The sequence below is a fragment of the Bufo bufo genome, chromosome 3 (assembly GCF_905171765.1).
Source record: "Bufo bufo chromosome 3, aBufBuf1.1, whole genome shotgun sequence".
NCBI lineage: Eukaryota > Metazoa > Chordata > Amphibia > Anura > Bufonidae > Bufo > Bufo bufo.
The window spans coordinates 665,833,203-665,852,181 of record NC_053391.1 but is presented as its reverse complement, the minus strand read 5'-3'; the positions used below and the strand labels follow the sequence as shown (position 1 = coordinate 665,852,181).

Here is an 18,979-nt window from a genome sequence, read left to right as displayed (position 1 = left end):
TGTACTATGAGCCCCCGTAATTGCACCAGATTCCACCGCCCCCCGTGTATGAGCTCCATATGCTGCCCCTCACTGTTCCCCTCCCCATGAAGGTCTGTGTAGTGTGCACTCCAGCAGCACTAGCACTGTAACGCAGTGAACGCACATTACGTCACTACGCCGCTCGCACGCACGCACAGCCCCTCCTCCTCCTTCCACAAGCAGTCGGTGTTTGTGTCATGTGACCATGAAGGAGCATGTGACCAGTGACGTCACGAACCTCCTTCTAACACCTCCATTCTAGCGTCCACCGTTCAGCCATTAGCGCTCTCGTACAGATCTGACCGATCATGTCGGGGGGGCCGGCGGTTCAGATCAGCATCGAGTCTTCCGCCGAGAAGCAGATACAAGAAGTGGGGCTGGATGGCTCGGAGACCTATGTGCAGCCGCTGTCTATGTCGCAGAACCTGGCCCGCCTGGCGCAGAGGATAGACTTCGGCCAGGATTCTGATGAAGAAGGGACTGGAGAGGGGATCGCACCCCAGGAGAACGACTGGGTGGATCAGGAGGAGGAGGAGGAAGGTGAGTGTGGAGGGAGATCGGCCGATGTGGTTGCTGTCATTGATCGTACGTGGGGTTTTGACTGATTGCAGATCTCATTGGATTTCCCATTGGTTATATCTTATTGCTGACATCCCTTTCCCCGATTCCACCTCCCATTGAACATCCCTGGCCAACCTGCGGCAACTACAACTCCCAGCGTGCCCAGACTGCCTACAGCTATCAGCACACAACCGGGCATGGTGGGAGTTGTAGTTTTACAACAGCTGGAGAGCCGCAGGTTGCCATAGAAGATGCTCTCTATAGATTTCAATGGGATGTGAGCCGATGATCTAATGTTGTGGCAGATGTCGGGGTAGAGAATGATTGGCCATGTTGGATTCCCACATGCCCGCTCCCTTTTTTTTTTTCTTTTCGGGGACACAAGCCTCCTCCAGAGGTGCTGAGCTTGTTCCCCTCTCTTCACGTGTATGGGGGGCAGCGACAGGCGTCAGCTCCAATGCCCCTGCTGCTCCTTTGGACCCCTTCATTTCTTGTTTTCCTGCTGCGGTGCCGTACATCCATGTGACCGCGGCTGATCACTGGCCTCAGAGGGGACGAGTCCGCGGATGGCGGTGATTGGCTGCAGCAGTAATGTGTATGTCCGTGTCATCACATCAAAGACAAGTAGACAAGTGGCACCGGAGCTAGAGCGACGGGGGATTCAACAGGTGGAGTAATGGATAGTTTTTATCACATTGCCTTAAAGACGACCTCTTTCCATCCCCTTCACACACATTTGCTGCTGCTGCAAAAAAAAAGAAGCCTGTTTTTTGCCGACCAAAAAATGTTTGGGTTCATTTGTCAAACTGATGTAAAGTAGAACTGGCTTAGCAACCAATCAGAGTCCACCTTTCATTTTCCAAAGTGGAACCTGACTGGTTGCTATGGGCAACTAAGGCTACTTTCACACTTGCGGCAGGACGGATCCGACATGCTGTTCACACTGTCGGATCCGTCCTTCTGCTATTTCGCCGGACCGCCGCTCCGTCCCCATTGACTATAATGAGGGCGGAGCTCCGGCGCGGCACGGCAAAAGCCGCCGGACTAAAAAGTCGGACATGCAAGACTTTTTAGTCCGACGGCTTTCGCCATGCTGCGCCGGAGCTCCGCCCCCATCCCCATTATAGTCAATGGGGACGGAGCGGCGGCACGGCGAAATAGCGGAAGGACGGATCCGACAGGGTGAACAGCCTGTCGGATCCGTCCTGCTGCAAGTGTGAAAGTAGCCTAAGCCAGTTCTACTTTACACCAGTTTGACAAATGACCCCATTTATGTATTTTTCAGTGTTTATTTTTTTTCTTTACACTTGTATGGAGAAGAAAATGAGAAAATTCCAGGAAAAAAAGCCATTGAATTAAAATTTAAAAAAGCCTCAGACACAACAAAGTGCCCCAAATGGTAAAAATAAAAGGCAGTAGTGGGAAAAAAAACCTGTGTCCTGCGTTTCATATTTAAAGGTCTGTCTCACTTCAGTAAGTGGCATTTATTATGTAGAGAAAGTTAATACAAGCCACTTACTAATGTATTGTGATTCTCCATATTGCTTCCTTTGCTGGCTGGATTCATTTTTCCATCACATTATACACGGCTGGTTTCCATGGTTACAGATCACCCTCAAATCCATCAGCGGTGGCCGTGCTTGCACACTATAGGAAAATGCACCAGCCTATGTGCGCTCCCGCGATCCCGGCCACCAGAGAGGCTGACACTTTTTTCTATAGTGTGCAAGCATGACCACCGCTGATGGATTGCAGGGTGGTCGTAACCATGGAAACGAGCAGTGTATAATGTGATGGAAAAATGATTCCAGACCGCAAAGGAGGCAATATGGAGAATCACAATACATTAGTAAGTGCCTTGTGTTAACTTCCTCTACATGATAAATGCCATTTACTGAAGTGAGACGACCGCTTTAACATAGACTTTGAGCTCAGATCTAGAGCCAGTGGTTTTGGGGGGGGGGGAAGCCACTAAAAAGCTATGAAGGGGATCATCTCATCTGAGACATTGGCGTATCGCTAAGACAGGTTGGGTCCCACCTCAGAACGTGAGAGCAGCCGCGCAAGCACAGCCACCCCCCGTTCATTTCTGTGGGACTGATGAAAGTACAATCTACAATCGCTCAACTATTTTAAGAACTGCCATAGAAATGAATAGAGAATGCTCCACCGGGGGGGGGGGGGGGGCGGGGGTGACGGAGATGGGTCCCAACTCTATCTGAGACTGTCTCAGATAAGACAACCCCTTTAAGATAACATCTGTAATAACTGATGATGTGGAACCCACAGACTCAGCTCTGTTTGCAGATTTCTCTTACGTGCCGCCTGCAGCACATCGCACTTTTGAGGGGTTGTCTCTAGTGTTGAGCGAACTTGTGTTTTCAAGTTCGGCATTCGGGTTATCTAAGAATTCCATTATGGATTCCGCTACCATGGACCATAAGTTATCCTCCGTGGTAGCGGAATCCATAACGGAATTCTTAAATAAAAACCAAAATTTGTACTCCGACCTTGAAAACACAAGCTGTCTCACTTCAGCAAATAGCATTTATCATGTAGAGAAGGTTAACACAAGGCACTTCCTAATGTATTGTGATTGTCCATATTGCCTCCTCTGCTGGCTGGATTCATTTTTCCATCACATTATACACTGCTCGTTCTCATGGCTATGACCACCCTGCAATCCATCAGCGGTGGTCGTGGTTAGAGGTCGCAATAACACCTGCTCAAGCATCCAGGCCGTTTTACTCCCTGGGAAAAGTCTGAGGCCCCTTGCAGACAAACAGCGCAGCTCCCGTCCTGACCTCCCAGCGCTGACGGGTCACATAGCATTAAGATGCTGTGTAACCCTTACAGTTCTGGAACGTATTGGATACCACTGGCAGCGTTATGTGCTGGGACATCAAGCCGGGAGCTGCGCTTCAGACTCGCAGCGTGACGAAGCGCTCGTCTGCAAGGGGCCTAAGGCGTACCGATACATCTTAGACTTTTCCCTCACATTCATCAGCGCAGCCTGTAATAACCAATAACAAAGCTCCTCACAGCAAGGAGCTTTGTTATTGGTTGGTTTGGGCGATCGCCGGAGCGATACAGGTCCTGGAGCAGGGGAGGCTGGCGGGAGCTGGAAGAAGGAGGAGGAGGGGGGTGTGTGGGATGTACAGTACAGACCAAAAGTTTGGACACACCTTCTCATTAAAAGAGTTTTCTTTATTTTCAGGACTTTGAAAATGGTAGATTCACACTGAAGGCATCAAAAGTATGAATTAACACATGTGGAATTATATACATAACAAACAAGTGTGAAACAACTGAAAATATGTCATATTCTAGGTTCTTCAAAGTAGCCACCTTTTGCTTTGATTACTGCTTTGCACACTCTTGGCATTCTCTTGATGAGCTTCAAGAGGTAGTCCCCTGAAATGGTTTTCACTTCACAGGTGTGCCCTGTCAGGTTTAATAAGTGGGATTTCTTGCCTTATAAATGGGATTGGGACCATCAGTTGCGTTGAGGAGAAGTCAGGTGGATACACAGCTGATAGTCCTACTGAATAGACTGTTAGCTGTTTTTTTTCTTGCCATAATACAAATTCTAAGTAAAGAAAAACGAGTGGCCATCATTACTTTAAGAAATGAAGGTCAGTCAGTCAGCCGAAAAATTGGGAAAACTTTGAAAGTAAGGGCTATTTGACCATGAAGGAGAGTGATGAGGTGCTGCGCCAGATGACCTGGCCTCCACAGTCACCAGACCTGAACCCAATCGAGTTGGTTTGGGGTGAGCTGGACCGCAGAGTGAAGGCAAAAGGGCCAACAAGTGCTAAGCATCTCTGGGAACTCCTTCAAGACTGTTGGAAGCCCATTTCAGGGGACTACCTCTTGAAGCTCATCAAGAGAATGCCAAGAGTGTGCAAAGCAGTAATCAAAGCAAAAGGGGGCTAGAGTTGTTGCGATACCAAATTTTTGATTCGGTTTCGATACCATGAAAAAGTATTGCGATACTCGATACCATTCGATACCACGCGAAAAAAATAAACAAAAAAAGCCACGTGCATTCCTCATTTTTAAAAATGGCGAATCGCGCAGTTTTTATTTTATTTTTTCTGTTCCGGCATTCACCACCTAGATTTTTTTTTTATATTTTAATAGTTTGGACTTTTCTGACGTGGCGATGTAATATGTTTATTTATATATTTTATATGTGAAATTGGGAAAAGGGGGGTGATTTATACTTCATATTTTAGTGTTTGTTTTTTTTCACTTTTTATTTAATAACTATTTCCCCCCTTAGGGGCGAGAACCTGGGATCTTTCATCCCTTTTCCTATTCACCCTGATAGATCTCTATCAGGGTGAATAGGACTCCACACTGTCCCTGCTGCTCTGTGCTTTGTGCACACAGCATCAGGGATGTTACCATGGCAACCAGGGCTTCTGTAGCGTCCTGGCTGCCATGGTAACCGATCGGAGCCCCAGGCTTACACAGCTGGGGCTCCGATCAGAAGCTGCCACTGCACCACCAATGAGGGGGAGTGGAGAGGTCCCTGTGGCCACTGCCACCAATGATTTTAATACTAGAGGGTTGAGAGGGGCCGGCGCACTGTGCCACCAATGATTTTAATGGGATGGGGGGATTGAGGGGGGGGGGGGCACACTGCACCACCAATGATTTTGGACCACCGCTGATCGCAGCTCCCTGTCAGGGGCAGGGTGCCGGCAATGCGATTCTGCTGCCGGCACCCGCCTCCTGTATGTGTTAAAGACTGACTACTGTATATGAGTCCAGACTTTCACTATTAGGCCACACAGAGCGGCGCCCAGCGATGTCTCAGCACTCACCATTTAGTCCTGGGCGCCGCTCCGTTCGCCCGCAGTGCCTAGGGTTGCCACCTTTTCTTCAAGCCAAACCCGAACAGAAGGGAGGGAGGGCCCTTTCCAGGCCCCACCCATGTCCCACCTCCAGCCACGCCCATGCCCCGCCTCCAACCACGCCCATGTCCCACCTCCACCCCTGATTGCTGTCGCACCGCAATCGTTACGCCCCTGATCCCACGCCTGCGCCGTACTGTTTAGTATTCGACGCAGACGCAGGATTTACGGGACGAAGAGGAGAACTCGGACGTCAATCAACTAAACATGGGCGTGCCACTGCCAAAGGTGAATGGACGGAGCCTCTAGGTGCTGCAGCAACGCCCTCATAGCACCTAGAGGCTCATTAGCATATCATGTCTTTATTTTAAAGGGGTTCTGTCACCCCACTAAAGTGATTTTTTTTTTTGGGGCTAGTTAAATTAGTTATATTGCAATATATGAAAATATAATGGTGTTACTTACTTTGATCCAGCAGTTTATTAAAAAAATGAAGTTTTATAATATGTAAATTCGGTCTCTACCAGCAAGTAGGGCGTCTACTTGCTGGTAGCTGCTGCAGAAATCTGCCCCCTCGTCGTGTTGATTGACAGGGCCAGCCGGCATTTCAAAAATCGCGCGCCTGTGTGGATTCGGCGCAGGCGCTCTGAGATGAGGAGGCTCGTCTCCTCAGAACTCCCTCAGTGCGCCTGCGCCGATGACGTCTTCTATTTTGGTGATGTCATCGGCGCAAGCGCACTGAGGGAGTTCTGAGGAGACGAGCCTCCTCATCTCAGAGCGCCTGCGCCGAATCAACACAGGCGCGCGATTTTTGAAATGCCGACAGGGCCAGCCGGAGGAGGAGATCCCGGCTGGCCCTGTCAATCAACACGACGAGGGGGTGGTTTTCTGCAGCAGCTACCAGCAAGTAGACGCCCTACTTGCTGGTAGAGACCGAATTTACATATGATAAAACTTCATTTTTTGAATAAACTGCTGGATCAAAGTAAGTAACACCATTATATTTTCATATATCGCAATATAACTAATTTAACTGGCCCCAAAAAAAAACAACACTTTAGTGGGGTGACAGAAGCCCTTTAAGAGAACGGCAGCAGGCAGGGAGTTATAAAACACACTGTTATGCACTGCTGACATCAGCCCATCGCTAATGTCAATCAGCTACATAACATAAATGTTTTTTCTGATTGACAGATTCAGAAACCTGAGGCTGTTTAAACACTGTTACAAACATGCTTCAAATGTTTTATATTTATACCTTTTTAGAAGTAAAGTAAGTGATTACCTAGTGTCACAGTCAGACTCAGTCTTGGTCATGTTGAAAAACTAGCAGGGCACAGCGGGCACAGTCTGGGCTGGGCACTAGTTGGGCAGGCTGCTGGAGCCTGGAGCTGCTGGAAGAATGATTTCAAATCTCCCTCCCTGCCTCTCTCTCTGATGTCACTTCCTGTGGACTTGACTTAGTTCCTTATCAGAGAGAAGGAGGGAGGGACTGAGAGGCAGAGGAGGAGCGAGGAGACTGGAGACTACTAAACAGTGAGTGAGCTGCTGCGGCTGCGCTGCCTGCCTGGCAGCCGCATCACTGTAGTGATTGTAGACTGGAGGAGGAGGAGGAGGAGGGGGACTGGGGGAGGGAGCGCTCCGCTCAGCTGATCATCAGTGACAGTGCAGTGCACTCAGACAGCAGCAGCTTAAATATGCGATCGGACGGACTCCACACTGACTGTCTGCAGTTTCAATGAATAGAATAGAATAATCCTGTGTCCGGGTCTAAGAAAGGCTTGTACCCGGGCACAGGATTGCAAACCCGGACTGTCCGGGTCAATCCCGGACGGGTGGCAACCCTAGCAGTGCCCCATTACTGTCTCCTCTCCTGCTCCACATGCTGCTGATTACTATCGGAGCGATGGGAGGAGACATCAGCTTCACTAGTGGGCGTTCCTTCTCCCTGGCTGTAGCGCTGTCCAATCGCAGCGCAGGGAAAAGGAACGCCCACTAGTGAAGCTGATGTCTCCTCCCATCGCTCCGATAGTAATCCTATCATTGGTGGCGCAGTGCGCCCGCCCCTCCTCCGCCCCTCTCTTCTCATTGCCGCCCCTCCTCCACCCCCTCTCTTCTCATTGCCGCCCCTCCTCCACCCCCTCTCTTCTCATTGCCGCCCCTCCTCCGCCCCTCTCTTCTCATTGCCGCCCCTCCTCCGCCCCTCTCTTCTCATTGCCGCCCCTCTCTTCTCATTGGTGGCAGCGGCAGCAGCACAGGGGGAGGGAGGACAGCTTCCTTCTCCCCGTGCTGCTGAGAGAGAACATGAGCGCGCCGATAGCAGCGCGCTCATGTTCAGAGATACTAGACTGCGCAGCAGCGCAGCCCAGTATCGAAAAAACGGAAATCCCGGTATCGTATCGATACCGGGACAAAAGTATCGATTGGGTATCGAAATTTCGATACCCGCAACAACCCTAAAGGGGGCTACTTTGAAGAACCTAGAATATGACATATTTTCAGTTGTTTCACACTTGTTTGTTATGTATATAATTCCACATGTGTTAATTCATAGTTTTGATGCCTTCATAGTCATGAAAATAAAGAAAACTCTTTGAATGAGAAGGTGTGTCCAAACTTTTGGCCTGTACTGTATGTGGTGCGGTGTGTGTCATGTATCTGTGTGTGTGTGGTGAATGCACAGCAGGCTATTATAGCCAAGTGATAAAGTACAGGGAAGATCCGCCATATTGGACTGGACTTCATCACTTCGCTATAGTTACCTCATGTTACTCAGACCAGTAATGGTTCCCTGCATGCTCTCACCTCTCAGGCCCCGTTCACACCACCGCTGTTTATTTCTTTTGTTCTGCTCCATTAGACGACCAGAATACTGAAACTAACGGGCACATAAGGGTGGGTTTTTGTCATACGTTTAGCATACACAAAAACCGTATACGTTAACGGACGCCTCAGACAGATGCCATACTGTGTCACCCGTCATCATAGAGTTCCATTGTAAAAAAAAATATATGAAAGTTTTCTTTTTTTTCTTTTTCAGGATGGGAAAGCGTGGTGTATCATGTTTTTCCATCCTGCAAAGTGCAGCACAGGCTAACGTATACTGTTTTTTAAATGTATTTATTTTATTTTTTTACAAACTCTATGGTGACTGATGACACAGTGCGGCATCTGTCTCAGGCGTCTGTTAACATATATACGTTTTGTTGTGTCCGTTAAATGTATGACAAAAATGTGATGTAATCCCGGCCTGACTGACCGGAAAGAAGCTGAACAGACCCCGCCGACTAGGATGGAGTCCATTCAGTTTCCATTCACGAGCTTGTCTTTTTTACCAGACAAAAAAGTGCTGCACACAAGGCTTTTTTGTCCGGTCTTTCGACAGAGCCCCTCACTCACTGAGGGTGGGAAAGGTACAGTAGAAAACAGCTATGGTGGTGGCTCACTCCAACGCAGATGGGAACAAGTGTAGTCCTGCGGATTATGTATTTGTGTTCCTGCAACTTTTGTTCTCCACCTCTGCTAAAAATACTCTTCAAAAATGGTAAGAGGGGTATTTTTACTGTTACAGAAAAAATGTAGTGCGACCTCTGGCCATAACAGTGTGTCCTCCACAGATCCCTGACATATCGCATGCGGAAGCCTCCCACCCCCCCTCCCCTCGAGCTGGCGGCGCGGCCCTGCTCAGAAGTGGGGAGCGGCAGCGGGACACAGAGAGATGAGCGCTTCCATTGTGGAAGCGCTCATCTCCATAGTCACCTGTATCGCAATCGCCGTCCTCAGGACAGCGATACAGATAGAAGTGCTGCGTCAGGGGAGGGAGAGGCGTGTCCCTTCCTCTGATAGGCTGCCGGCAGCCTATCAGAGGCCGGCGCAGGCAGCGCAATGACGTCATCGCGCCGCCTGAGCCATACAGCGCGGGACACAGGCCGGAAGAGGTCAGCATCGCTGACATGGCGGTAAGTATAAGTGTTGTTTTTTTTTTTTTTTTTTTTTATATGTACAATCGTTTTACTGGCACATTCGGGGGGGCTGTTATTACTGGCACATTCGGGGGGGGCTGTTATCACTGGCACATTCGGGGGGGGCTGTTATTACTGGCACATTCGGGGGGGGCTGTTATTACTGGCACATTCGGGGGGGGGGCGGGGCTGTTATTACTGGCACATTCGGGGGGGGCTGTTATTACTGGCACATTCGGGGGGGGCTGTTATTACTGGCACATTCGGGGGGGGGCTGTTATTACTGGCACATTCGGGGGGGGCTGTTATTACTGGCACATTCGGGGGGGGGCTGTTATTACTGGCACATTCGGGGGGGGGCTGTTATTACTGGCACATTCGGGGGGGGGGCTGTTATTACTGGCACATTCGGGGGGGGGGCTGTTATTACTGGCACATTCGGGGGGGGGCTGTTATTACTGGCACATTCGGGGGGGGGGGCTGTTATTACTGGCACATTCGGGGGGGGCTGTTATTACTGGCATATTCGGGGGGGGCTGTTATTACTGGCATATTCGGGGGGGGCTGTTATTACTGGCATATTCGGGGGGGGCTGTTATTACTGGCATATTCGGGGGGGCTGTTATTACTGGCACTTTGGGGGGGGGCTGTTATTACTGGCACTTTGGGGGGGGGGGGCTGTTCTTAGTGCCCCCCGTAGATGACACTGATAAGGGGTATTTTATACTTGCAAATTATGGGGGACACTGAGGGCATCTACTGGGGCATTTTATACTGGTACATTATGGGGGGCACTAAGAGGAAGGGGGAGAGGAGTACTATGGTGGCATTTACTGGGGGCACTATATAGCGGTATTTTATACTGGCACATTATGGGGACATTCATGTGGAGTATGTTTATGTTATACACATAAAGCATACACTGTGCCACACAATGTACAGTATACCGCTACACTGTGCCACACAATGTACAGTATACCTCTACACTGTGCCCCACAATATACAGTATACCTCTACACTGTGCCCCACAATATACAGTATACCTCTACACTGTGCCCAACAATGTACAGTATACCTCTACACTGTGCCACACAATGTACAGTATACCGCTACACTGTGCCACACAATATACAGTATACCTCTACACTGTGCCACACAATGTACAGTATACCGCTACACTGTGCCACACAATGTACAGTATACCTCTACACTGTGCCACACAATGTACAGTATACCTCTACACTGTGCCACACAATGTACAGTATACCGCTACACTGTGGAGTCTGTTCTATAAGCACTATTGTTTTGTGGCAGCGGTCAGAAAATCGGCATATAATCTGGAAGTGCCCCTCCCGAGACCAGGCTCTGCATCCCACACATGTCAGTTTGTGTCCTGATGGCACAGATACAGTTGAAATCAGAACATGCGGGGGTCCAGACGCCTGGGTACCGGGATTTGGATTTGGACCATGGTCCGCCTTTTCAGTACACCAGTAAGAAAAGGGAATACCTGGAGGGGACGGCACCCAAAAAGGGAGCTAGAAGTGGGGCCATACTGTATTAATACAGGGACCAAACCCTGCTGGGGGGAAATGGTAGGCAGCCCGCTGTGATCAGAAAGATGGAGAAAGAAAAAGCATTCACTCATCAATAAGAATGGACGAGCAGAAGTACGATAAGTCACCAGCAATATTTATTCTTCAAGAAGTGGAGGTGGACCATAGATGTTCCGTGGTCTCCTACAGTCCATTAGGAAGTGTCCATGGCAGGTGCTGATGGATCGAGTAAGAATTTTTGCAGATCAGGAGGTCCAAAGACTGACCCAGGTTCTACTTAGGGGGTTCAGGTGGAAGTCCACCCCAAAAAAATAACTCTTGGTAGTAGCTGTAGTCTGTGTGGTGCTGCACACGTATCGGTCTTGTCATTGCTGTTTATGTGCATGAAGTTGGATGGTGATGAAGATGGAGTCTTCCCATAGGTTGGGTTCTGAAAAGCAAATATAAATATGAACAGATGTAGCAGAGCTTAAAGGGTATTCCGGTGCGGTGAAAAGCCGGTCTGATGGGCTACTCCTCTCTAAAAACAGTCCAGGACGTTACTCACCTCCCCGATGTGATGATACCCAGACCGCGCTGCGCTCCACCTCCTGCTTGTGTACCCGACATGGCAGTAAATGGATGGAAATGCCGTTCTGCCAGTCATTGGATGATGGGAGTCATTGCCGCAGCCAGTGATTGGTGGAGCGGCATTCCCATCTATTTCCTGCCGTGCTGAGTCCACAAGCAGGAAGTGGAGAGCAGCGGCACCCGGGCACCGTCAGACCAGGAGCGACAAGGTAATAGAGTAATATCCTTTATTGTTCTCAGACATTCCCAGCCCATCGGGCCGGCTTTTCATGGCTCCGGAATCCCCCTTTAGTTCCTTATTGAGGTCTTTGTGGCTGCACGGTTATAACGCTCTGTGTTAGGACGTCTGTGGATCTTTTCTATTACAGTATGAAATATTTATGGAGGAAAATGTCTTTAATCTACAATTTGATTTGGTGGGAAAATGATGGAAATTTTGCTGCATGTAAAAGTCACTTACCTGGAAAAACTCCAAAGACTCTTACAGCAATTTCCACGCCCCCTCGGAGCACCGCGCAGTTTTCTTCTGTCTTGATGTTGATGACAGAAGAAGCGGATGTTGGTCTTGTGCTCCGTTAAAAGCAGTCCCTGCGGCACAGGGGACAGCGGGTGTTATTCTGGAGCCACTGGTCGATGCAGGCCTGGTGGTAGATGTGGCCGCAGGGCAGGGATGTCACCTGCTCACCCCGGATGAAGTCAGTGAGGCAGATGACACAAGACTCCTCTGCATTGATGGTCCTTGCAGGGATGTCTCCAATTTGCGCGGCCCTGGAGCTTGGTGGAGGCTGGTGGGGCACACCCAGTGGAGCCGGTGTTGGGGGCTCTGGCGGTGGTATGGCCTGAGGTCTCATGGTGCCCATCCCCTGCAGCTGTTCTAAGATGTTAAAGAGGCGATCCCATGCAGGGTGTATGGGAGACCTCCTGGGTGGCTGCATCTCCCTGGTCCTAAGGCTCGGTGGTATGGGCCGAGGATGGCGGAACTCAGGGGTGGTGGGCCCAGCACTCTCCCGGCTGCTCTCCCCAGATGGTCGGGGGTCTTGGGCCGGCGCAGGTGTTATTGGAGAGCGGCTCCTCTCTCTGGCAGATGGTATTTGCTGAGGAGGAGCTCTGGAGACATTACGATGTTGCCTGTCTCTCCTGGATGTTCGCTGAGCTGATCTTAATCGCTCTCGAATGATAGTCTGACCTAAAAGAGTAAGAATGGAAGTATTTCTAGTATATGATTGATATAGAGCCCTACAGACCATAAACACAATGGTCAGGAGAGGACCTCACTGACTTCTATGGGAGAGTTTTCTAGGCATGCTCTGTGACCTGTGCAGAGGTCATTGTACAGGGAAAGAAGAGATAAGCTCTGACCATCACCTGGTGGATCCTGTGTTATCTGTCATCCAAATCCTGCCTGTAATGACATCATCTCTGTGTATAGATAAGGGTACTTTCACACTTGCGGCAAGGAACTCCGGCAGGCTGTTCCGGCGGGTGAACAGCCTGTCGGATCCGTGCTGCCGCTAGTGCACACATACCTCCAAACTACCGCTCCGGTCCCATTGACTATAATGGGGGCGGGCTGGAGTTCCGGCAATGGGGCTGGAGTTCCGGCAATGGGGCTGGATCGGTAGTCCGGGGAATGCGTGCACTAGCGGCAGCACAGATCTGGCAGGCTGTTCACCCGCCGGAACAGCCTGCCGGAGTTCCTTGCCGCTAGTCTGAAACTAGCCTAAGCAGGTAACTGCAGTTAAGTGATCTGTACAGACCAAGAAGTTGCGCCTATTATGAGGCTTAGTGGAATTCATGCAAAAACTGCAGGATTTCATGTTTTTTGTTAAAGTATAGCTATTGACTTAGAAAATTAAAACAACATCACCAAAAATTCTTTAAAATATGTTAAATTAAAAATGTGATTTATACAATAGGTCATTTTTTGGTGAGACATTTCCTTTAAGTCAAACTTTTTTGTCTTGGGATGTTCCTCCACTTTCTGCACCTCCCCTTCACTGGAGCAGTTTTTGGGTGTTTTTTTTATAAAGTCTCCATTGATGAATGTGGGTTAAAGGGGTTGTCTCACCTCATCAAGTTATATTTATTATCTTTATACCACTGAGTAAAGTAATTTACTAATGTAGTTTCATTAGCAGTAATGCCTCTCATCCCCACTATCTTCTTTCTTCTTCCTCGTTTGTAGACTGCTCTTCTCTAGGGGTTACGGCCACCGCTGCGGTGACCGCGATTACGCACAGAAATGAAGAAAAGCCTGCCTTTCTGGTGGCCGGGAATTGATGGAGCGAGCGCGCACACGGGGCCGCACGCATGCGCATTACCTCCCGTTCCCGGCCATCTCTCGTTCTCCACATTCATGTAGAAATCAGAACGCGGCAACCTCTTATCATTGGTTGTCACGATCTGGACAGGGTCTGCTTCCACTGAGACTGCTAGTGATTCTGATACACTAGCAGCCTCAGGAGTGTGCACCTACAGGTAAGGGGCGGGATTATATTATTTAAGCACCCCTTGCCTGCTGCATCACTTAAAGCAGAGGCACCGCCCCCACTACAGCACGGGAAGTGCCCCGGGAGCCGTGCACAGAGGACTGAAATGAGCAGGTGAGACAACCCCTTTATAGAGGACCTTCCACCGGTCCTGACATTACAATAGAAGTACCTGGCACTGTAGGACATGTTGAGGCGATGTCCTTAAGCTTATTCTTTTTCCCTATGGGCTGCTCCGTTCCCCCGTTGTGCCCCCTTTTCTGGTTTCCCTCCCTGTATGCTAATCCATACCATCTGTACAAGAAGGAGGACATAGCCATGACACCCTCTGAGAAACATGGCCATCTCCTCCTCCCCTTACGAATGGTATGGATTAGTAGAAAGGGCGGGAAACCAGAACTGGGGGCACAACAGGGGATCGGAGCAGCCCATAGGGAAAAAAATAAGCTTGAGGACATTTCCTCAACATGTCCTACAGTGCCAGGTAATTATATTGTAATGTCAGGACCGGTGGAAGGTCCTCTTTAAATCAGCTAGACAGGCTAACCATACCACCCACTTTACATATCTTGAGTGAGTGGTGTAAAAAAAACTAAATGTCTCAAAATATGTGAGTAAGTAAGCTCCAAAAAGTATAAGAACTCTATTTTGGGACATTTTTAAAAGCAGAATTTTGGTGTGCAGCCCCCTCCCCCCCCCCTCCTTCAACATCTCAATATTCACCCCCCTTAAACATCTCAGTTATCACCAGATGACATAGTTGCCCCCATGTGTCCTGGTGGAGTATAGACTGGTTGTCCCCATTACAGATAATGAAATCAAAGTCTGACCAATTCTTCTTCAGAGTGTCACTTACCCTCGTTCTCGGGGCGACTCAGCCAGGTGTTGTTATCCGCAGTCAGTTGTCTTAATTCCCGGGATCCCATCTCTGGTTTCCCGAGCCGGACCTGATGACAATGTCCTCAAGTGGCCCCGATGTTTTTGGGCCTTGAGGAAAAAAATCTAAGGACAAAATAATCGGAAGCAAACACTAGAAAAGGTTCTAGCTCTCTCTTCCGGAGCCAAAAACGAGTTTACACCGAGGTGTGAACTCAAGAAAATGGCGCTGAGCTGACTGTGCAGAGGTGTCTTCTAGGTTCCTGGACATTGTGATGTCATAGAGAGGAACCTGTTGTAGATCACTGCTCTGTGACATCACCACAGCCTGGCCGCCATGTTGCTTCCTGCCAACTGCTCAGTATCTACAATGGTTGTTATCTCCTCTAGATTATTAGTCTCTTATTTTTTAATAATTTCTTATTAAACTTTTTCTTCTTTTTGGATCCCCTCCCGGCTTTGTCTGTAGGGAAACCGCATCATGAAGTTTATGTGTTTCCAATAGTGGCGGAAAAAAGTCACAGATTGTGGCACATGCTGTATTTACACCATAATATCTGACTTTTGTGCTTCTCGACAATTTTCCAAAGTGGTTAAAGGGTTTCTATCACTTCGTTTTCACCTAATTAGCTTTCAGACACTAGCGATCCGCTAGTGTCTGCTCTACCAAACCATCCTAATATAACAGCTTATTGTCCTGCCGTTTCACTAAAAAACTAACTTATATCGATATGCTAATGAGCCTCTAGGTGCTATGGGGGCGTCATTAGCACCTAGAGGCTCGGTCTACCTTCACAAACTGCCGCCGCCCAGCGCGTGCCTCCAGCTCGCCCATCTCCTCCGGAATGCGATCCTCCCCGTGCGCGTCTGTATTCGGCGCATGCGCAGTGAATGTCTGACCGCTTTCTGCAAAGACATCTCCACTGCGCCTGTTCCTCGGAGCACTATGACGTCATCGGCGCAGGCGCAGTGGAGATATCTGAGCAGGGAAGCAGTCAGACATTCACTGCGCATGCGCCGAATACAGACGCGCACGGGGAGGATCGCATTCCGGAGGAGATGGGCGGGCTGGAGGGACGCGCTGGGCGGCGGCAGTTTGTGAAGGTAGACCGAGCCTCTAGGTGCTAATGACGCCCCCATAGCACCTAGAGGCTCATTAGCATATCTATATAAGTTCGTTTTTTAGGGAAACGGCTGCCCCAAAACCTATCATATTAGGATGGTTTGGTAGAGCAGACACTAGCGGATCGCTAGTGTCTGACAGCTAAATATGTGAAAACTAAGTGATAGAAACCCTTTAAAAAGCTGAGGAGCGAAGCCTCCCCGGATTTACTATAATTTACACCAGGAACCGACATAAATTATAACTCCTATCTAATCCAGCTTCTGGAGGACATGGATTTGACTTTGTGGCGCACGGAGGGTCTGAGATGTCTCTGATTTATTAAGAATCGTCTTCCCCTTCATATATCTGGTCCATCTCACTCCGGGGCCCAGAAGATCAGGTCTGACGTGGTAATCTCCAGTCTGGATGAATCCGGGCACAGAGTCCCTGCCGCTCAGGACTGTGCAGTGTGGACCCTCTTTGTGTCGCTGTATGGTGCTCTGTGGGGTCCGTGTTACATAGAGAATACATTGGTTACATGGCACCCAGTGGGGCGTGCCGCCATTTATTTTCAGTGGATTGATTGGGCGACCCCTTTACGCCGCACACTGCAGGGCGCTGACATAGGAAATCCACCCCTCCCCCATCTCTTAGTGCAGCTCACCAGTTCTGGGCCCCTCGCATGGATTCTGTGTGTAAACAGTTGACTCCAGCATCACGTCCATAGCAGTGAAAATGGCAGTTGAAAGCATTCAGCGCATGTGCAGACATACAACAAGTGCCCCTGTATCTGCGCATGCGCTGAATGCTCTGTGAGCCGGCACAGAAGAGGACACAGCCGGGCACACGGGTAAATGACGTGACCTCCGCCATCTTGATTGCTGTAGACGGGGCTGCTGCTGGCGGCCACTGTTTGCTCACGGAGTCCATGGACGGCAGGTTTCCCAACACACACCTGTTTATGGCATTGTAAAGGGGGCTTCAAAAAGTGACCGACCCCTTTAATCATCTCCATGTGGAATACAGTAGAAGACCACCACCGGTATGTTTTGCCTATAAGATACACGACACAGGGGTCAGCAGCCTTCACACTTTAGCCCTTAGCTGGAACTCTATGCCGCAGTATGTCATCTGTCTGAGGCGTCTGGTAACATACATACGTTTTTTGTCTGTCCTTTTTAAATGTATGACAAAACGTGATGTGAACCCAGCCCGGCCAGCGAAGAAGCAGAACAGACCCCGCCGACTAGGATGGAGTCCATTCAGTTTCCGATCGGGATCCTGTCTTTTTACCAGACCAAAAAAGTGCTGCACACAAGGCTTTTTTTGTCCGGTCTTTTTGACAGAATCTGCAACAGCGGCTCCGAACGCAGATGTGAGCCTACGTATTATGTATCTGACTTACCGCGACTTTCATACTCCTCCTCGGGTAAAAATACTCCTCAAGAATGGTAAGAGAAGTATTTTTACTCTTCCAGAAAAAATGTAGTGCGACCTCTGGTCATGCTTGCTCACGACAGAAAAAAATGGCGGCCTCTCTGGTGGCCGAGCCTGCAGGAGCGCACATAGGCTGGTGCTTTTTACTATACTGTCCAAGAACGACCACCACTGCTGGATTGCAGGGTGGTCATAACCATAGAAACGAGCAGTGTATAATGTGATGGAAAAATGAATCCAGCCAGCAAAGGAGGCAATATGGACAATCACAATACATTAGTAAGTGCCTTGTGTTAACTTTCTCTACATGATAAATGTCATTTGCTGAAGTGAGACAACCCCTTTTAAGCCTCATTCACACAACAGTATTTTGGTCAATGATTGTGATCTGAAACCAGGATTGGAGTCTCCACAGATACAAGGTCTAAGGAAAAGGTCTTCTCCTGTGTTTAGAGCCGCACCTGGTTTTGACTCGATCACAGATGGAAATCACTGACCGAACACTGACTGTGTGAATAAGGCCTTATCCAGCGCTGTTGGAATGTAGAACTCGGTGCATTTTACGATGTGAGGTCCGGTAGCTTTATACTCCTTTGTTCTGGATGAAAGTGAATAAATGTTTAGTATTTTATTCACCATTTCCGAACCTCGTTCCCCGCAGGTCTGGTGAAATTTCAGCCATCCCTGTGGCCCTGGGACTCTGTGCGGAACCATTTACGAGGAACCCTGACTGAGATGTGTGTATTGCACGATGTGCTGGCTGTGGTGAAAGACAAGAGGTTCATGCACCTGGATCCTGTCTCCCAGGAGCCCCTAACCCCAAAGCAGGTATGTACGCCCCGGGGTCACTACTGCAGCCTGTAGGTTCGTTCCTATTGTGGATCTCTATGCAGATTTGTGCAGCCGCCCTCCATTCATTTTCTATGGGGCCACCGAAAAATAGCCGAGCGCTGACTCTGCTATTTTTATGGGGAGAGTGCTTGGTGGTGGCCGGACCAGAGTCCTCCAGCCACCACCTTGCGGGGCTCTGTTCCCGATATAGGGACCTGCACATATAAAACAATGGGGGCATATCCTAGCGAAATGCCCCCATTGTCTGTGATGAGACAACTTTAAAGAAGCTCTGGTATAAAAACGGTTCAATCTCAGGTCCTTCTCTCTCCTCATCTGAACCATCGTCTAAACGGATTTATGGCCAAATCAAACTTGAACTTGGTTCTAAATCAATATAGAAGATAATTTAGGGATAGAGAGAGAAGGGTTGGAGACTGGACCGTCAGACGAGATCTTGATTTCACTGATAATAGCTGTGATACATAGAAGCAGCAGAATCCAAACAATGCAAAATTTTAATTAAACCGTATTGCAAAAATACATGGATTTAATAAAAAAAAGAATGCCCGCCGTAGATGCTCATAGATGCCTATTGGGCACCTCTGGGGCAGTTTTTTTGCACAGGGCCCAAGGTGATGACTATGACATATCGAAAGTTTTTTTGTGTAAGTACAGGTACACTTTAAGCTAAATTCTTATTGAACTG

General features: G+C 49.0%; 1 protein-coding gene across 4 annotated transcripts in view; it reads left to right on the top strand.

Moving 5' to 3' along the window:
• Positions 1–250: 250 nt before the first annotated feature.
• MED17 (mediator complex subunit 17) overlaps positions 251–18,979 on the top strand; it is a 53,698-nt gene continuing 34,969 nt past the window's right edge. For 2 of the 4 annotated variants that reach the window (XM_040426335.1, XM_040426331.1), the window contains exons 1-3: positions 251–561; positions 3,144–3,146; positions 18,101–18,267. In XM_040426335.1, coding sequence (XP_040282269.1) covers positions 330–561; positions 3,144–3,146; positions 18,101–18,267 — 402 coding nt within the window. In that variant the 5' untranslated portion in view covers positions 251–329. The remainder of the gene's footprint in view (positions 562–3,143; positions 3,147–18,100; positions 18,268–18,979) is intronic. The other 2 variants (XM_040426336.1, XM_040426334.1) reach the window with 1 other exon arrangement.